General features: G+C 37.4%; 2 protein-coding genes across 6 annotated transcripts in view; both read right to left on the bottom strand.

Annotated features, from left to right (window-relative positions):
- The window catches only part of SNX29 (sorting nexin 29), a 142,262-nt gene extending 137,305 nt beyond the window's left edge, over positions 1–4,957 (bottom strand). For all 4 annotated transcript variants that reach the window (XR_012777580.1, XM_075514826.1, XM_075514828.1 and 1 more), the window contains exon 1: positions 4,871–4,957. Coding sequence is in view for 3 of the 4 variants with exons in the window: in XM_075514826.1 (XP_075370941.1) it covers positions 4,871–4,877 (7 nt within the window). In the remaining variant the exon portion in view is untranslated. The remainder of the gene's footprint in view (positions 1–4,870) is intronic.
- A 1,639-nt stretch (positions 4,958–6,596) lies between these two features.
- Positions 6,597–13,711, bottom strand: TNFRSF17 (TNF receptor superfamily member 17). 2 transcript variants are annotated; one of them, XM_075514831.1, is made up of 5 exons: positions 13,238–13,711; positions 8,966–9,116; positions 8,382–8,516; positions 7,908–8,039; positions 6,597–7,143 (listed from the first exon to the last, which is right to left on the bottom strand). In XM_075514831.1, the coding sequence occupies exons 3-5, from the start codon at positions 8,494–8,496 to the stop codon at positions 6,887–6,889; spliced, it is 504 nt and encodes a 167-aa protein (XP_075370946.1). In that variant the 5' UTR covers positions 8,497–8,516; positions 8,966–9,116; positions 13,238–13,711; the 3' UTR covers positions 6,597–6,886. The 2 variants fall into 2 exon arrangements, with proteins under 2 accessions (XP_075370946.1, XP_075370947.1); XM_075514832.1 differs by lacking the exon at positions 13,238–13,711 and adding an exon at positions 10,261–13,224.
- Positions 13,712–16,080: the final 2,369 nt, after the last annotated feature.

Below are 16,080 nucleotides of genomic sequence, written 5' to 3'. Positions count from 1 at the left end.
GCCAATTATCAAAACTCTGCATGAGCAAGTTCCTCCAGATAGTGAAAATCAAACACCACACAATTAGTCCTCTAGTAAATAGAAATTACATCAAAGATATGTGTCTCTTCCTCTCGCTGTCCAACACTGCAAGATCCCAACCCCAGAATTTCCTTTCTTCATAATCCCATTCAAAGTAGTTTGCTCCTAAACAAGCAGGAGGGGACAGAATTTGTCCTACTGAAATTATTCTGCCTTTGTTTCATCTTAAAGATGAGATTAGAAGAAGAAAAACCCCACAGTAAGTCTGTAGTACACAATGCCACAATAAAGAAGACAATAGGAAAAACATGCAAATGTAGCTGCTAGCTAACTAAGCTTCACAACACTTATTTAGCCCATTACAGTGGATTTTCAAGAAGTTATACTTCCGATTTTGAACTCTGTCTCAAAGTGTGCAGACATGTGATGTATGAGGTTTGGTTCCGTTAGTCAAATACTCCGATGCGTGCAAACTCAGGTGAAGATGCAAACAATGTTCAATGCTAGTAAAGGGCTCTAGACACAAACCCCATACCAAGTAGGTTTTAACTTCCAAACAACTATGCCAGTTATGCCACTGTGAAGATAATGTTAAATTCATATAATCCCTGCTACTCCACTTTGTGCTCCTTCAGAGACTACAATTCTATTAAATTATATTCAGTGTTGTTACCATGCATGCATTGCCAAAAATGGAGACACATGCCTATGCATCTAAATGCCTTATAATAAAACACATAACTGTAAAATAAGGAAGACAATTAAGTCCCCACTTTTAGTACAACCCCTCATGCACAGTAACATGGAATATACACAAACCTGCCCGTTTTCTCTACTGTTTCAAAACTCATTACTTCTACAGTCTTATACTATCCACATACCTGCGAGAATAGGCATAATGCAACATTTCTCTTTCTATTAACAGTTTGAGACTACTTCAGAACAAATGCATGTAATTAATAATTTCACAACCTGAAAAACATCTATCAAATGAAAATACTAAGTATGTGGGTTAAGTTTGTCTTCGAAATGTAATACATGCTAGTTTTTAAATTCACATCTCTTTGGCATCTTTGTATCTATTTGGTAACACAGAAATGGTTTGCAACTAGATACCAGACTGTGAACGATATAAAAAATGCATAAATACAGAAAACTTACAGATGATCACTATACTAATTGACATTCTAAAAGACTAAAGCATGTGATATCAAACAGCCTTAAATTTACACAGACTGAGCCCAGTGTAATGTGTATTTTGTCTTTATTTTACTTGTAAACTTGTACTTGTAACAATTATGACTACACGTGATTACAATCAATAATTTCCATAAGCAGTTCAGATCACCCTCACCATTAACAGGGCTATGAGGCCACATAATATCTATACTGAGGGCTGGCCGAGGTTTCTGCTCAATGCACATCTTCAGAATTCTTCTATTGCTGTGCTTAACACAGGAATTTTGCAGGTAGAAAAAAAAAGTCAAAGACTTCTGAGGTTAAAAAATGTTAGCCTATTCACAAAGTCTAAGATTTTTTAAAAATTGAAAGATTAAATTGTGTGTTTTTTCAAGCAGAGGATATATTTTTCTTTGTAATAAGCCTAGAAAATGTAGTACTATTCAGCAATGTTTTTGTTTCAAGTAGGTGGAAAGTAAAAATAAATCTCTACCAACTCTATTTAAGATTTTGCTCTTTTACAGCCTTCATTTTCTAAACTAAGTCTTTAAAAAAAAAAGAAGCATATTTTCAGATTAATTTTCATTCGCACCAAAAAAGCATTTTCATTCACATCAATTAAGTGTGATCAACTCCAGTTGATTTAAAGACTAACAGTGTATTACAAACTGACCAAAATACCCTTCTACTGATTCAGAATAGTGGTAAAAACTGCAGTAACACACACACAAATGCGAAACATAGAATGCATAAAAACAACACTACTCAGAAAAAAGGCTATATTTAGACCATCGCAACAAAAAAGGAAGTTCATACATGAGTCTAAAAATAATTGTGAAAACATAAGTATAAGGTTGCAAAAACTAAGAAACTTAAAGAGACTCCCATCAACATCTCAGTCAAAAAGGGATAAAAATAGGCTCAGGTACTGCACCTGCCTCTGTGACCCTTGTCATCTTTTGTTGTTCAGGGTCATGCTTTCCTATTTTTAAAACAAACTTCTCTCCATACCCTGACAGAAATATCCACACCTACAGCAGAAGAAAACTGACTATGCAAGTAAAGGAAAACAGGATTTTCATCCAATTCTTTATAGGTACAGCTCTCTTCAGCACCACATGTAGCATATAGGTTAAAAAAAATAAATCTCAGATTGCTCTTACATACTTCTTGAAGTCTTGTATGCAAAATTTCAGACTGCAATTCCTTTTGCTTGCACTAGTACAGGCTGTGAGGGTACAAGTTTAAGATAAAACAAACACAGACCTAATTTAAATACTACCTTGTACTACATTATTATGATTCTACTGCCTCATCCTGAATTAGTCGCATTTTTGTATGTTTTTTGAAACTGTCATTAAACAAGTGACAATACCCCTAATTCTTGACAAGTACATAAATCTAGTATCCTTGTGTTACTTCCCTTTAAAGTTTAGCCTATTCAACACTGTCCAATAAAGTATGAGTATGTAATTAGTAAGTAGCATTAGTAATATTAAAGTAATGCTCAAATCAACAGGAAGTTACCTTCACATCCACTAGAAACACACTGTAGCTAAAAAAATATACGTTAAAAATAATTACAGCCATTAAGGAAAGAGGTTCTTCTATCTATATTTTAGGAGCAGCCCTTTTTCTTTTAAGGGCTAAAATTGGGCAGGGAAATAAGTGTAGACAGTGCTACTACAGCAGCTAAAAAAAGGACGTGGTTAAATTTGATGATGTTAACATTAGCTATCTCCTTTATCTGAAACAAGCATGATAATGATACACATTTCTCTGTCCTGATCGGTTCCACTTACATTATTCTGGAAAAATACTGTACAGTATTGTATAACAGTAATGTTTGGTAAAGTGCAAAATTAGTGTTCTTTTCGTTATCTTGCTGTCTAATCAAAATTGTTGGAAAAGTCATATAGGTCTTGGCAAGGGCTACACATGGGAGGTTAGCCATGCAATTGAGCTACTAACCTTAATGCCACCTTAGGCATTATTCTATTTTAAGTAATTAAATGTTTTCTCTCCTCATAAACCTGTATCTCTTCATTGTTATTTAAAAAAAAAAAAAGATTAAAGGTATTAAAAATAACGACATGATGAGGCTTTATGCCACAAGAGGTGCCACCTTGCCTTTTAAGTCACAGAATTCAAACAGAGCTCCCAAAGCTGACTCTCCTAGGAAGATTTAGGCTCCAATTTGCACAAATTTGCACAAGGCTAGTCCCAGCCTGAACTCGTCTTGAAGGGCTGAGGTTTTCCATATGAAAATCCTGACTCTTAAAAACTTCAGAATTAGGATTTAGTCTATATTGTGTCAAGATCTGAAACATTTGAGAAACTTTCTTTTTCCATGGTTTGAAAGATTTGACTGTTACTTGCATTTTTCACAATGCTAATTAACAGTTTTCCCCACAATAATCTTTTTTTTCCCCTCATGTCTTCTTCCATAAAAATCTTTCGTTTTCTTCTTACCACAAAGGTGAGAAAACAGAGAAAAATACAACTGAAGTGTTTTCATTTTCATTTTTGCTTTCATTTTCAGAAATTACTGCTATCCATAAAACATGCAGCATTTAGTTACTCCAGTTAACTCTTCAATTTTTTTCTTATTATCTTTGGCAACAGATCTCATCATGTATTAAATCAGGGTGGGAGAAAAACATACAATCTAATTTTCAGGTGCAGAGTGTTGCCTGCAACTTCCATTACTGAAGTTGTATAAGCAGACCCATGAAAGCATTTACTAAAGCATCTCCCTTCTTAAAAAAACCCCAAACAAACCCTTGCCAGTGCATTTTAAGACATCCTTTATATTTACAGGAAAAATCTATTAAAATTTCTTCCTTCATCCTACCAAACAACTCTCCATACTGGCCCATTCAAGTGGCTATGCTTCCTCCAGTCCTAAAGTTTATGGGTCCTAATTCTCATGCAAAGATTTTTAATATGTCCCCTCACAAACACCTCAAAAACCTCAGGATTTAGCACACCCACACACACCACTTCACTGTAACACGGAGGCCAGAAATGAACACATCCATAAACAACACACACCTGTCAGGACTGAGTTAGACAAACAGCAACAATGCACCCTAAATACTGGAAGGGGCTACTTTTTCCACTAGTCATGCTTCTCACCTTTCTCACCAACTGCATGTTAGTAAGTTCATATTTTTTTAATTATTATTTTTTCTTGGTCGTTTATTTTCTCGAGAATATTTCCTGTGATTTTGCACAGTTGAGGCAATGGAGATCCCCGAGACCAGCATCACTTGTGCTGTGAGCCAGTGTCACGGTCAAAGGCAGGCTTTAGGACTTAAAACGAGGTAAAACACCACTTCTGGGGGGCTCTGGGAGCCAAAACGAGGAGCGGGGTGTGGTGATACAGGCAGGGGCTGAGCCCTACCCCGCACTGCGGGGCCAGAGAGGCCAAAGTCTCCTTTGCCTCACCACGCCACAGCCCCCAGCCCCACCGGGGAAAAGCAAGGGGGGAGAAAACGGCCTCGGCCCACAGCGGACAGGGCCACACCTGACCGAGCAGGTAGCAGAGCTGCGGGGACCCCCCGGGCAAGGTCTGCCCGCACCAGCCCCGACAGTACCCCAGAGACCCGGCGGCCTCACCAAGCGTGCCCTGGTAGCGGAGAGGTCCCCGCTCGAGTCCTCCACTCACCACTCATGGTGGCCGCGGGGCTCGCACCCTCCGTCCACCGGACCCGGTCCCTCCTCCCGCACAGCCCAAAGCCGGGCCGGCCAGCGCACACACACTCCACCCCGGAACTCCGCCCCACCGCCCCGGAAGGTAAACACCGCTCCGTGCCGTGGCGGCGGCGGTCCCGGCGTGCGGCAGAGGGCTCTTCAGCGCCCGCAGCCTTGGCCGCAGCGAGCCCTCACGGTGTCGCCTTCCCTCACCACCGCCGAGCGCGGGCTCCTGCCGGGCGTGCGGCTGCAAGCGCCGCGTGCCGCCCCTGGGAAAAAGGCGCGAAGCTGTTCGTCTCCTTCCGAGCGGCGGCTCTGGCGCTGGCGCTAGCCCGCTCCTCCGCCAGCAGCAAACCTTCCCGCGGGCGGGGGGACGCAGGGGCGCCCAGGGTGCGCCCAGCCCCGGCGGGAAGTCCTGTGGCAATCCCTCCGCTTTACAGAAAGCCTAACGGTCTGCCTCGTGCAGTAATTCTACGGGGAAGTGAAGAAATACCGGGCAAATGAAAGATGAGGAAAATGGACATAAAATGTTCTGTACTGTCATATGTGCTATGTAAGCTAAAAGCCCCGAAAGGTTCATGTTTCAAAAACGGTACAGAAATTATGAAACCTCTTAATACAAAAAAATGGCAAAGTAATGATGTAATTTTCTTAAATGTTGTAGGCTTGTTTTAAGGCATCATCTTGCTGGTTTGTATTTGCATGCTGTCTCAATACAGTGCTGTGTATTTGCCACATACTGCTCCACACTGTGTCGAGCAACAGAGCATAACCTTTTTTTTCAGAGTTCCTAGATAAAGTAATAATAATACATTTGATAGTGCTGTAGGCCTATTTCAGAGTTTTTGGCTATGTGTGGCCAGACCTACACAGCTAACTCGTAACTGGCCCAAACTTTGTGGTCAGCCTCCTAAAGATGCCGTAATAGTGATTGTTCATAGATTTTGTGCAATAATTTACTAGTCTTAAAACATTTTAATTCATCTTTCATGCAAGAACCTGAAATAGAAAGTTATCTACAAATAGAAAGATGGTTATTGCTTCTGTTGTTGTTGCAGTTTTCCAGGATTAAAACTGGCCTAATATTAGGAAAATAACATTAATGTTATTTTAAAATTTAAAATAGTTATTTTAAAATTTAAAATTTAAATAGTATTATAACTAATTAATTATAGTATAATATATAGGTTATAGATTAATTACAGATTGTTTATAATTATAGTATAGTATATTATAGACAAAAGTATATTCCTAATTTTAGGCCACAAAGAGCCTAGCATGACTATATCTAATCAGCAGTCCTTGTACATACAACAAGGGTAGTAAAATAGAAAGAAATCTATAGAGTACAGTCTGAAAAATGCTTCGCACTTAAAGGAAAGTCTGCACCATCAGGAAATACAGTGGGATTGCAGGTATGGTGCTCCACAGCACCACAACCTCCCTTAGTGTGACCCAGAGATGCTATCTGAACTGGGGGGGACTCCATACTCTACAAAGGTATTAGAACATCATTAGAACATTCCTATGTCAAGCATCATAGGGGCTATTTGAAATTATTCTTTACAAGACTGGGGATGTAATGTGAGTTTTCATTTCTGCCTCTTGGAACATTTCTACCATCAAGCAATTTTTGGCACAAGATCTGAGTTTAACAGAAAATATATATTTGAAAACTTGTTTATTGATGGGTTTGTATATATCCGGCATAAGTAGATACAATCTCTAAAGGCAGAAAAAGCCATCCTATGTAGGGACTTTCAGAAATTAAAAATTCCAGTAACTAGTTTAGTGCCTGAGAATAATGTAGAAATACTTGACCAAAGAGATACTAGAATTAGAAATAATATTACAATATTAATGTAGGCTCAGTAGAAGATCTATAGGGATGATGTACTAGCCTTCTCCCCTGACTGCAAGTATTAAGATTAAGAGCTATACTGGAATAACTCATTTATTATTATGCAGTAAAAATATACTTCTCTCACAGTCAACCAGCACCCAGAATATAGTTGCAATAATCAAAAGATTTTGTGGTAACTAGAACAGTAGCTCCTTCTTCTGTAGCTGGTAATGGAAATGAAGTTTCACAGCCAGTGTGAGGTTTTAACAAGCCACAGTCACTGCAAGTGCATTCTTCCACTGAATACATTAATGTTTCACTTTGAAGTGAGTGTCTAATTCCTTCTGTATTCACACTGCTTTCAGTATTAGCCTTGAGAATATTATTCAGCTCCACAGAAGAGTCTGTAAATATACGGAAGTTAATTTAGTACATACATCATGCTATACCAGACATACAGTTATTAAAGATCCAAATTTCATTATGTTCCAACTATGTTCCTAACCTTAGTGAAAGTTTTAAGACATAGTGAAAGTTTTAAGTTGTAGCTATATATGATAATCTTTTGTTCTGTGACAATATGGCCCCTATACTTCAGGATAAACATTTAAGTAATCTAACACATATTTTCTAATCAGGTATTATTTATTGGCTGAACACTCCACAAATATTAGTATTTGTAAAATGTAAAAATAACTTAATTTTTTTCACCTTCCCAAAATATACCACATACGCTTCTCACAGGCTAGAATATTAAGTAAAATTATTTAAGGTCTTATAAGATGGAAATCTAATATTGAATGCGTATCCTCTACCTGGGTAGAATTCCTTTTACATTCAATGAGAAGAGGATGAAACTTATAAAGATCTTTTGCTATTGAGGGTTCATAAATGATTTCTCAAACACCAGCAAACTACGAATATGCAACAAAACAATCCAAAATAAAAACAAAGAGAGATTGCTGCTTCTACAAGTTACCATCTGGATATTTTATTCCCTAGTAACTTCAATAAGTTCATTGAGACTATTTGAGGAATACAAAACAATCCAACAAAGACAGTTACCAGAATCTGGAATATAAATTATATGCAAAATTTATACATGGTAAGAGTAGTAAAAATGTACAATTATCTAAAATTATTTTGATAAAGAATTTTATTTGGTCACCTGTGTTTTTCAGTTTTTCTTTTAGTTGCTTTAGGTGCTTCCATTTAAACAAGACCATTAAGGTGAACAGAGTGAGCATTAAAATTACTCCTGAGCCCAAACAAATCCAAAGAACTCCACTTGAATCAGTACCTTATGAAATAAGAGATGCATTCAATTAATTGTAAACAATAACCAATGAACAGTAAACATGTTCCACACAGAAAACTACTTCTATATCAAAGGAGCAATTTGTATTTCTATAGAGTGACAGCTCAAGTAAAGCTTGAGAGCTTTAAAAATTTACTCTTCTTAACACACATATTCATGCAGGACACACTGCATACGTCTTTAATATTTTTGAGCCCATATATTATTCTTATAAACTCTTTCCAGGTTTTAGATTTCTTTAAGTTTTTATGCTTACAATTCTGTGTAAAATACAACATGAAAATGCCCCGCATAGCCACAAAGTATTGCAGAAATATTACTTACTCTTATCACAGTAGTTTTCACATGAAGGCGGAGGTGTGCTAGAACATCGAAGATGACAAGGCTTACAAGAGAGCAGCAAATTATCAAAGTATTCATTTTTGGGGCACTGTGCCATCAGGGTCCGTAATTATGGAACTGGAAAGCCACAGAAATTGTAAAAGAGTGAGGATCATCTACAAAGGACTTTTCAGTTCTCAGTTTTAGCAAATCTAAGAACAGCTAGCAATAATAGTTAGACTTCGATCACAGCTCCCCTACATAGTATCATGTTAAATAAAAAGGATTTAACTCTGAGGCCCCCAAGGAATTACTGTTCCTCTTTTGGCAATTCACAATTGTAGAAAAACTGAACAGCTGCACCAAGATAATTTTCAATGTAAATTTTGTCTGAAACAGAAAATGGTTATTTATAGAAGACATTTCTTGAACAGGTGCTAAACATTACAAACTGTAGAAAAGCAAGAAGATCTCCAAACGGGAGTTCATAATGATTGTTCTTGTCTTTAGAATTTTATGGGTTTTTTCATGGTGATGGGCCGCAGTAATTATGTTTTCCTGTAATATGCAAACTATGCAATGCTTACTTTTTGTTCTTTTTGTCGCAGTCCAAGGAGCATAAGGTGAAAAAAAACAGAGGCAGGAAGCCTAGCAGTAAGAAGATATGACCAATTCAGTTTCTAGGTTTGCCACTGCGTCATTCTGCAACTTCAGACAACTTCCTTTGTACCTGTTTCCCTGGATGGACAATAATATTTAGAACACATAGATGATGAAAGAATTACTTTTTGTAAATTAATGGTTTTCTGATTTTAAAAGAGATACTGTTAAAGTACAGGTTCAACAATTACTTCATAATTGTGTTGTACAAAATACATCTAAGACCTTCAGTTGTAATGGAAAGACAAAATCTAGAGATTCAGTCACCGGGATACTGCTCCTCAATTCCAAATTAGCCTCATTTATCTAGTCTATTAGGTTTTGGTCAGCTTTTTTTCTTGGTTCATTTTCAGGGTTTTAGCTATTTTTTTTCTTATAACCATAGTTATATGAGAAATTTAATAAGATTACATTCTAATCATGAAAGAAGAGCTATATGAATATTTTACAATTTTGATTCAAAACATTATCTGCATTTTTTCCCTTATTTTTCCATAATGCAGAACTGTCACTGTGCTAAAACTGCGGTACCCAGCATGGAAAAATAGGTGGGCCATAGATTTCATTCTTGTGGTAGAGTGTATACGACACCTCCTTCCCAGCCAGGTGATGGGGCTCACTGAGCATGCATAGATTTGTCTGTGTATATGCAGTGAGTGTAACATTTCTGAAAATGCATTTGGTCTCCTCCCAGGAAAAAAAAGCTTCGATAACAGACTGCCACAATGAAAATAATTTACAAAGCTTACTTGTATCTTGACTTTTTAATCTAATAGAATTTATTTTAAATACAAAGTTAACCAGTAATATCTAGCAAGTTGCAATAACTGCTTCTATCCGGTATCACTGCCACAGACAGATTAGAATTACAGACTTATTTATAGTTAAATTTCTCCTTGACATAATTAATTGCCTTTTTGATTACAAAAAGAGAAAAGAAAAATATTGTATAAGGAATTGTAATTTCATACCACATTACTCTGTATGAGACTTACTTTCCCACGAAATGCACCATGTGGGAATACACAAACTGTTTTCAGTGGAATAGTCTAACAAAGCAATCTGTATTCTAGTCTCTAGCAGATGGAACTGCTTATTGTGGCTTTTGCGCTTGTTTCTATAGGCCAGGTGCACAGGCTTTTCTCCCTGTTCAAGATTAGTGGATAAATAGGAATTGACAAAATCTGATTTAGGCACGACGAAAGAAAATATGGATACAGACCATGGGTGATGCCAAAAATTTCACCAGGAAGCTGATGCTGAAGTCATAAAACTGGTTCTGACTCGCTTCATACATTCACACTCTGGGGGAAAAAAACTAAGTTATCACTAGAATATCATTCCTATTTCTTATGAAGCACCATTTGGTAGCTTATGCGTAGAGTGATTTGAGTTTTTGCTTTTAAGATGCTGTTTAACCTTTACAATCATGGAGAGGACAATCACATTCTCAACTGTGATCTGAAGAAGGCAGATATTCATGAAAGTATCTTCATGGTATCCACAGGTACGATAAATGAATTTTAGGACAGATAAGCTGGGGCCAATGCTTTAATCTTTTATCAATGTAATACCATTGACTTCAGTGAAATGCCCTCCAATTTTACTTAAATAGAATATTTTCTTGTGCCATGACTTCCCATTGTTCTTGCATTTTTATATTCATATCTATAACTTGTACTAAGACCCCTTATTATTTTAGAAAGGAACCAGCTGACTAATTCTGTAATTGTTTTCTGCAGCTGGTTCGAACACTACACATCTGCAGGATAGGTACAGTCTTTACTGTAGTAAAATTCCATATGAAATCGACAGCTCTCAAATTCCAAAACTTTCAAACTATATCACAGCTGCTGAATGCTTCTAACATTATTTTAGTAGTCTAGGGAAATCACTTGTGCACTGTAACAGATGAACGAACCAAATTCTTAATCAGTTTCACACTTTTATTCCAGTTGTACTAGGGGTGTGGGGGAGGACTGTCTTTGTTTCAGCCGCTTTTATTACAGTTTTCTTGCCTCATTCTTTTTATGTACAATAATGACACTGGCTTTTTTTTTAATTTTGACTTTTGACTGAATTGTGTAGGTATATTTATTTCAAACACTAGCTGTCTTCAGCAAAGCAGTTTTGCTAAATAGGTAGGTTTATAGCATTTTGGTATTAATTCACAGCTTCACAAAGAAGAGAAGGAAGTTCAGATTGACAGTGGTGAGTATTTTTGCTGGGAGATAGCAAAATGCTGTTGTTAAATAGCGTGTAGAAATCCCAAGTAGGTAACACAGATAAGACTAAGCTTGAACAATGATAATTGATAAATTCCTTAAAGTTCAGTATTGTTACCAGGAAGAAAGAAACCTTGAAATGCTTCCTAGCAGTAGGTTCTGTTAAACAGAACATCTTCAGGTATTCTTCAGAATTTTTTTTAATGGAAGAGGAATTCTATTGAGATGTGTCTGTGACTTCTCCCACGTGCACCCACTGATTCTGTATCACTGACCAAAGAGTAAAAAACAATGCTTAGCGCTCCAGAAGCCAACGCATGTAGTTCCTTTACTGTTTTCAAAAAAACAGGCCTAAAACAAAAATGCACACAGATATTTACAAGGTATCTTCAAAAGGTATTGGCTGAAGGAGGTAGCTTTCTTTGGAAAATGTTAGTCTAACTTTCCTGCATACCTGCATGGGTAATATTTATCTACTTCACAGGAACAGTACAAAGTAATTTTATTAAAATTCGCTAAGTGCTTTCAATGAAAATTACTAAACTCATGCAAAGTATGAGTTCATAGAATCCTAGAATACCAGGTTGGAAGGGACCTCAAGGATCATCTGGTCAAACCTTTCTTGGCAAAAGCATGGTCTAGGCAAGATCGCCCAGCACCCTGTCCAGCCGAATCTTAAAAGTGTCCAGAGTTCCCCAACTTCCCCAAAATCCACCACTTCCCTGGGGAGATTATTCCAATGGTTGATTGTTCCCATTGTGAAAAATTTTCCTCTTGTGTCCAATCAGAATCTCCCCAGGAATAACTTGTACCCATTACCCCTCATCTTTTCCATGTGGCTCCTTGTAAAAAGGGAATCTCCATCTTCTTTGTAGCCACCCTTTAAATACTGGTAAACGGTGATAAGGTCTCCCCTAAGCCTTCTTTTCTCCAGGCTGAACAAAATCCGTTCTCTCAGCCTTTCCTTATATGACAGGCTTCCCAGTCCTTTGATCACCTTTGTGGCCCTTCTCTGGACCCTCTCCAGCCTGTCCACATCTTTTTTGTACAGCGGGGACCAAAACTGTACACAGTATTCCAGGTGTGGCCTGACAAGCACTGAGTAGAGTGGGATAATGACTTCTTTATCACTGCTGGTGATGCCCTTGTTGATGCAACCCAGCATCCTGTTGGCTTTCTTTGCTGCAGCAGCACACTGTTCACTCATATTGAGCTTGTGGTCCACCAGGATCCCCAGGTCCCTTTCCACAGAGATGCTCCCCAGCCGGATAGATCCCAGCCTGTGCTGCACTCCTGGATCATGTTTTCCCCAGTGCAAGACCTTACATTTGTCTTTGTTGAATGTTGTTATGCACTCCTGCTCTACTTACTGTAATGTATCCTACAACGGATACATATTTGATATGATACGGTACTATTCATAAGAACTGTGAAGAATGGGCTTAAAGAGAGAAATGTTGACCTAAAAGCAACAAAAGAAATAATCAGATATGTCTAGAATGGGTATATGCACTGCCTATAACATTGCTTCTCTATGCCTACCATCGCTATACCCAAATACGATTTCTAAATTCCAGGGAAAATGTATTGAAGTCATCAACACAACAACCATTTAAATTAACGCTCGACAGTAAGAAGACTTTCTCTGGTGCAGTTGATGCAGACATGATTTCATCCCTGAAACTTACAAATTTCACTTCTGAAATGTAAAGTGACACCCTTAAAGAACCTTCTGGAAAGATGACCAGTTTTATAGCTCAGATTCTTCTGAGGTTCAAAAGGAAGTCTGAAATCAAACTTCAGACTTCTGTGCTCTACTAAAGCAAAGAAAAATACATAATTGATAATTTACAGGTAAGATACATTCCAAAAGATACTATTATGCAACAGATATGATGAATCTTTTCTAGAAAACCAGATGGCTCTCAAAACCCTGCTCAAGAATTTTTCAAACAACTGTCTTAAATAACTCACCTAAGTCTAAGGAAGCCTGGACTGGTCTGAATCTGTTTAGGGTGGCCTGATGAAACAGAGTTGTAAGTTCATGATGTGGACCTATGTTTTCCTTTCCAGATCATAGTATCTTTCTGGATGATCGGGGGGGGGAAGGAATACCATTTCATTGAGGTGTAAGATACACATTCTATTTCTAAGTTTGAAACTGGTGATTAAATCAACATTGCTTTTCTCAAGCAGATTAAGAAGCTAACATTTGTGGAAAAGTAACTGAAGTCTTGGTGTGTTCAGTAAAAAGAACCCATAGCTGCTGCTCTTACTGAGGGTGTCACTGGTAATACAAAGCAGTTCAGAGGGGTAGTGGAAGCAAGTAGACGATGGTAACTTCATAGTTTTATGTCCTCCAGGCAATGCACATTCTTCCCCTTTCCATAACCCCCTGCACATATTTTGACAGAGCAACACTGACAGTAGTTTGGAAGAAATTGCATAGACCCGATAATAATATTTTAAAAATAAATAAATAAACAGAGATTCTCAAGGCATACTGTAAACTCAGTGCTGTTATGTGGAACATTTTTAAGATGATCTATTGATGCTATACAAGTAGCTTCACCTTGAGGCAGAGATGCTTCCCAGTAGATGTAACCCAAATATAGGACTTCTGGGAAAAATATTAGAGAGAGGAGTGTAAGACTTGACATTACTTTGTGAGACAATTAACAATGAAAGGAACTACAGGATATAACTCCTACCGTAGGTAATATTATTAGAGTCTTCACAACTACTTTACTTTTTGCTATTAAATTCTTTCCTCTGTTTTCCTAGTCCAGAAGAAGTGCATCTGTTTTTACTTATTGGCAATGACTTTTCTTGTGTACGCAAAATACCTCTCTCTCCACAACAGCACGCTGTCATTGTACTTTAATGCATCTGCTGTATGATATGCAGAAGTGTTAACACTGTGATTCCTAAAATATTTTGTCATTCAAATATAATGAGATATATTCTAAATCAGACTATTTTGGGACAAAGACAATTCATGTCTAATTAGTAAGACTGGTCTGTAGGTCACCAAAGATGTGGTTAGATTATATACAGCTAAGCTCATTAAATGTCTTGGTGTTAGTGAAAGGGATAGTCCTGCTCTTCACTCTACAGTATTCTGAAGCACAAGGAAGGGCTCTAGGGCTTACCTGACCACATGGCAAGCAGCTTTAATTTGTTAATCCAGTCAGTTCATAGACTTTTCCTCCCTAGGACCTGGAAAAAAGGCCAGAAGCAGAATAGAAAGAAAGATAAACAGCTGGTTACCTAGTGGGGATGTGAAACTAAGTCTACCACAAAAGCACAAATTTGGCTAACTAATGTGCCAATGTCTTCATTTTAAAAGTCCTGTCAAACTCTAAGTACAGTAGAAATTAATTTGTGTCTAATTATTTGATATTGTGTATATAGGATCATAAGATATTGTGGCAGGTATGCTTACAGTCTCTATAACCAGTTGGCCAAGAAACAGTTTTCCTATGTGGCTAGTTAGAGTTCAAACACATTTATCATAAGACACAGAAGTAAATACAAAGAAGTCTCGTCTTTTCAATCAAACTCTAGGAAACCTCCCCTCAAGTAAAAGGCTAAATACAGCTCATTTCATCAGAGCTCTGGAGAATACTACTGTCTCTTACAGCGATAATTTTCCTCCTACAGTTGGACTACTATTTCCCAAAGCTTACAGCCTTTAGAGATAAATGAATTTTTTTGATAGATGTGCCCCAAAACACAAATCCTTGATTATTAAGCAATACATTTTTCACACATAGGAAACTGGGGAGCAATGATAGTAAAGGGTCTGTAATGTATCATTCATATAAACAACCACCACACAAGTCACAGTCTTTTCTCCTTAGCTATATATAGTTTTATTGATGTATGTAATGACAAAACAGAGGTGACAAATGGTAGAAAAACTATGAGGAATTACAGTTGTCATGGCCTGTGGCCTTTGTTTTCTGCACATCCTAACACATCCTAACATTCAAAAGTCCTATTTCTCAAGGGTCTGAAAGCAAGCATATAATCAGAAGATCCTGATAACCAATAATTCCCAGTGACAGACCTTGCTACACATCTAAAACACACATTATTTCAAAATCTATGTCCTGTGGTTCACCTGCTGTTTTCACTGACTACACGAGATTCCCCAGAACTTCTGAAGACAAGTATCTGTAGAGCAGTTTTGAAATTACATTTTGGGGGACCATTTCTTATCTGCCCATGCCTCTAAAAAGCATACTACAAATATTTATTCTCAAAGCAGAAATTAATCCAACATAACTGTTTCTCAATTCAGTAAAACACTGTGTTGTCCACTCAAAAACAAGTGTCAGGCTGTGCCAGAAAAGGCTAACTCATTCAACAGAGGATTATTTGGTGCAGTGCGCAGAAAATGCCTTTGATAGTTATTATGCAGATGGGTGATGGCACTTGCAATAAAACAGATTTGGGGAAATGATGTGCTACAGAAATAAGGAAGACTTTTTCTATCTTAACAGGATTCTTGTGCAGCCTTCATTTTTGAGTAATTTTGATAGGAGGAGGTTAATATTAAAAAAAAAAACCCAGCCTTTAAGCACTTTGTTTGGAGAAGTGAACTATACCAACTGGCTTTAATATGAGAGATGTAATACCTGAATTCAGAAGCTGTTTATAAAGTAGAATATTGGATTCAGCCAACCAATGAAACAAAAACCCGAAGCATTAAGAAGAAATCCATTAAGTGGCATTAAGATAAGGATATTGTTACTTAGAAACTGTAGTTATGTTACGTGAATTTATCCACTGGCTTGTATAATACACATTAA

This window comes from Mycteria americana, chromosome 12, assembly GCF_035582795.1.
Source record: "Mycteria americana isolate JAX WOST 10 ecotype Jacksonville Zoo and Gardens chromosome 12, USCA_MyAme_1.0, whole genome shotgun sequence".
Taxonomy (NCBI): Eukaryota; Metazoa; Chordata; class Aves; order Ciconiiformes; family Ciconiidae; genus Mycteria; species Mycteria americana.
The sequence above is the reverse complement of the archived record's forward strand: the minus strand, read 5'-3'. Positions and strand labels throughout refer to the sequence as shown.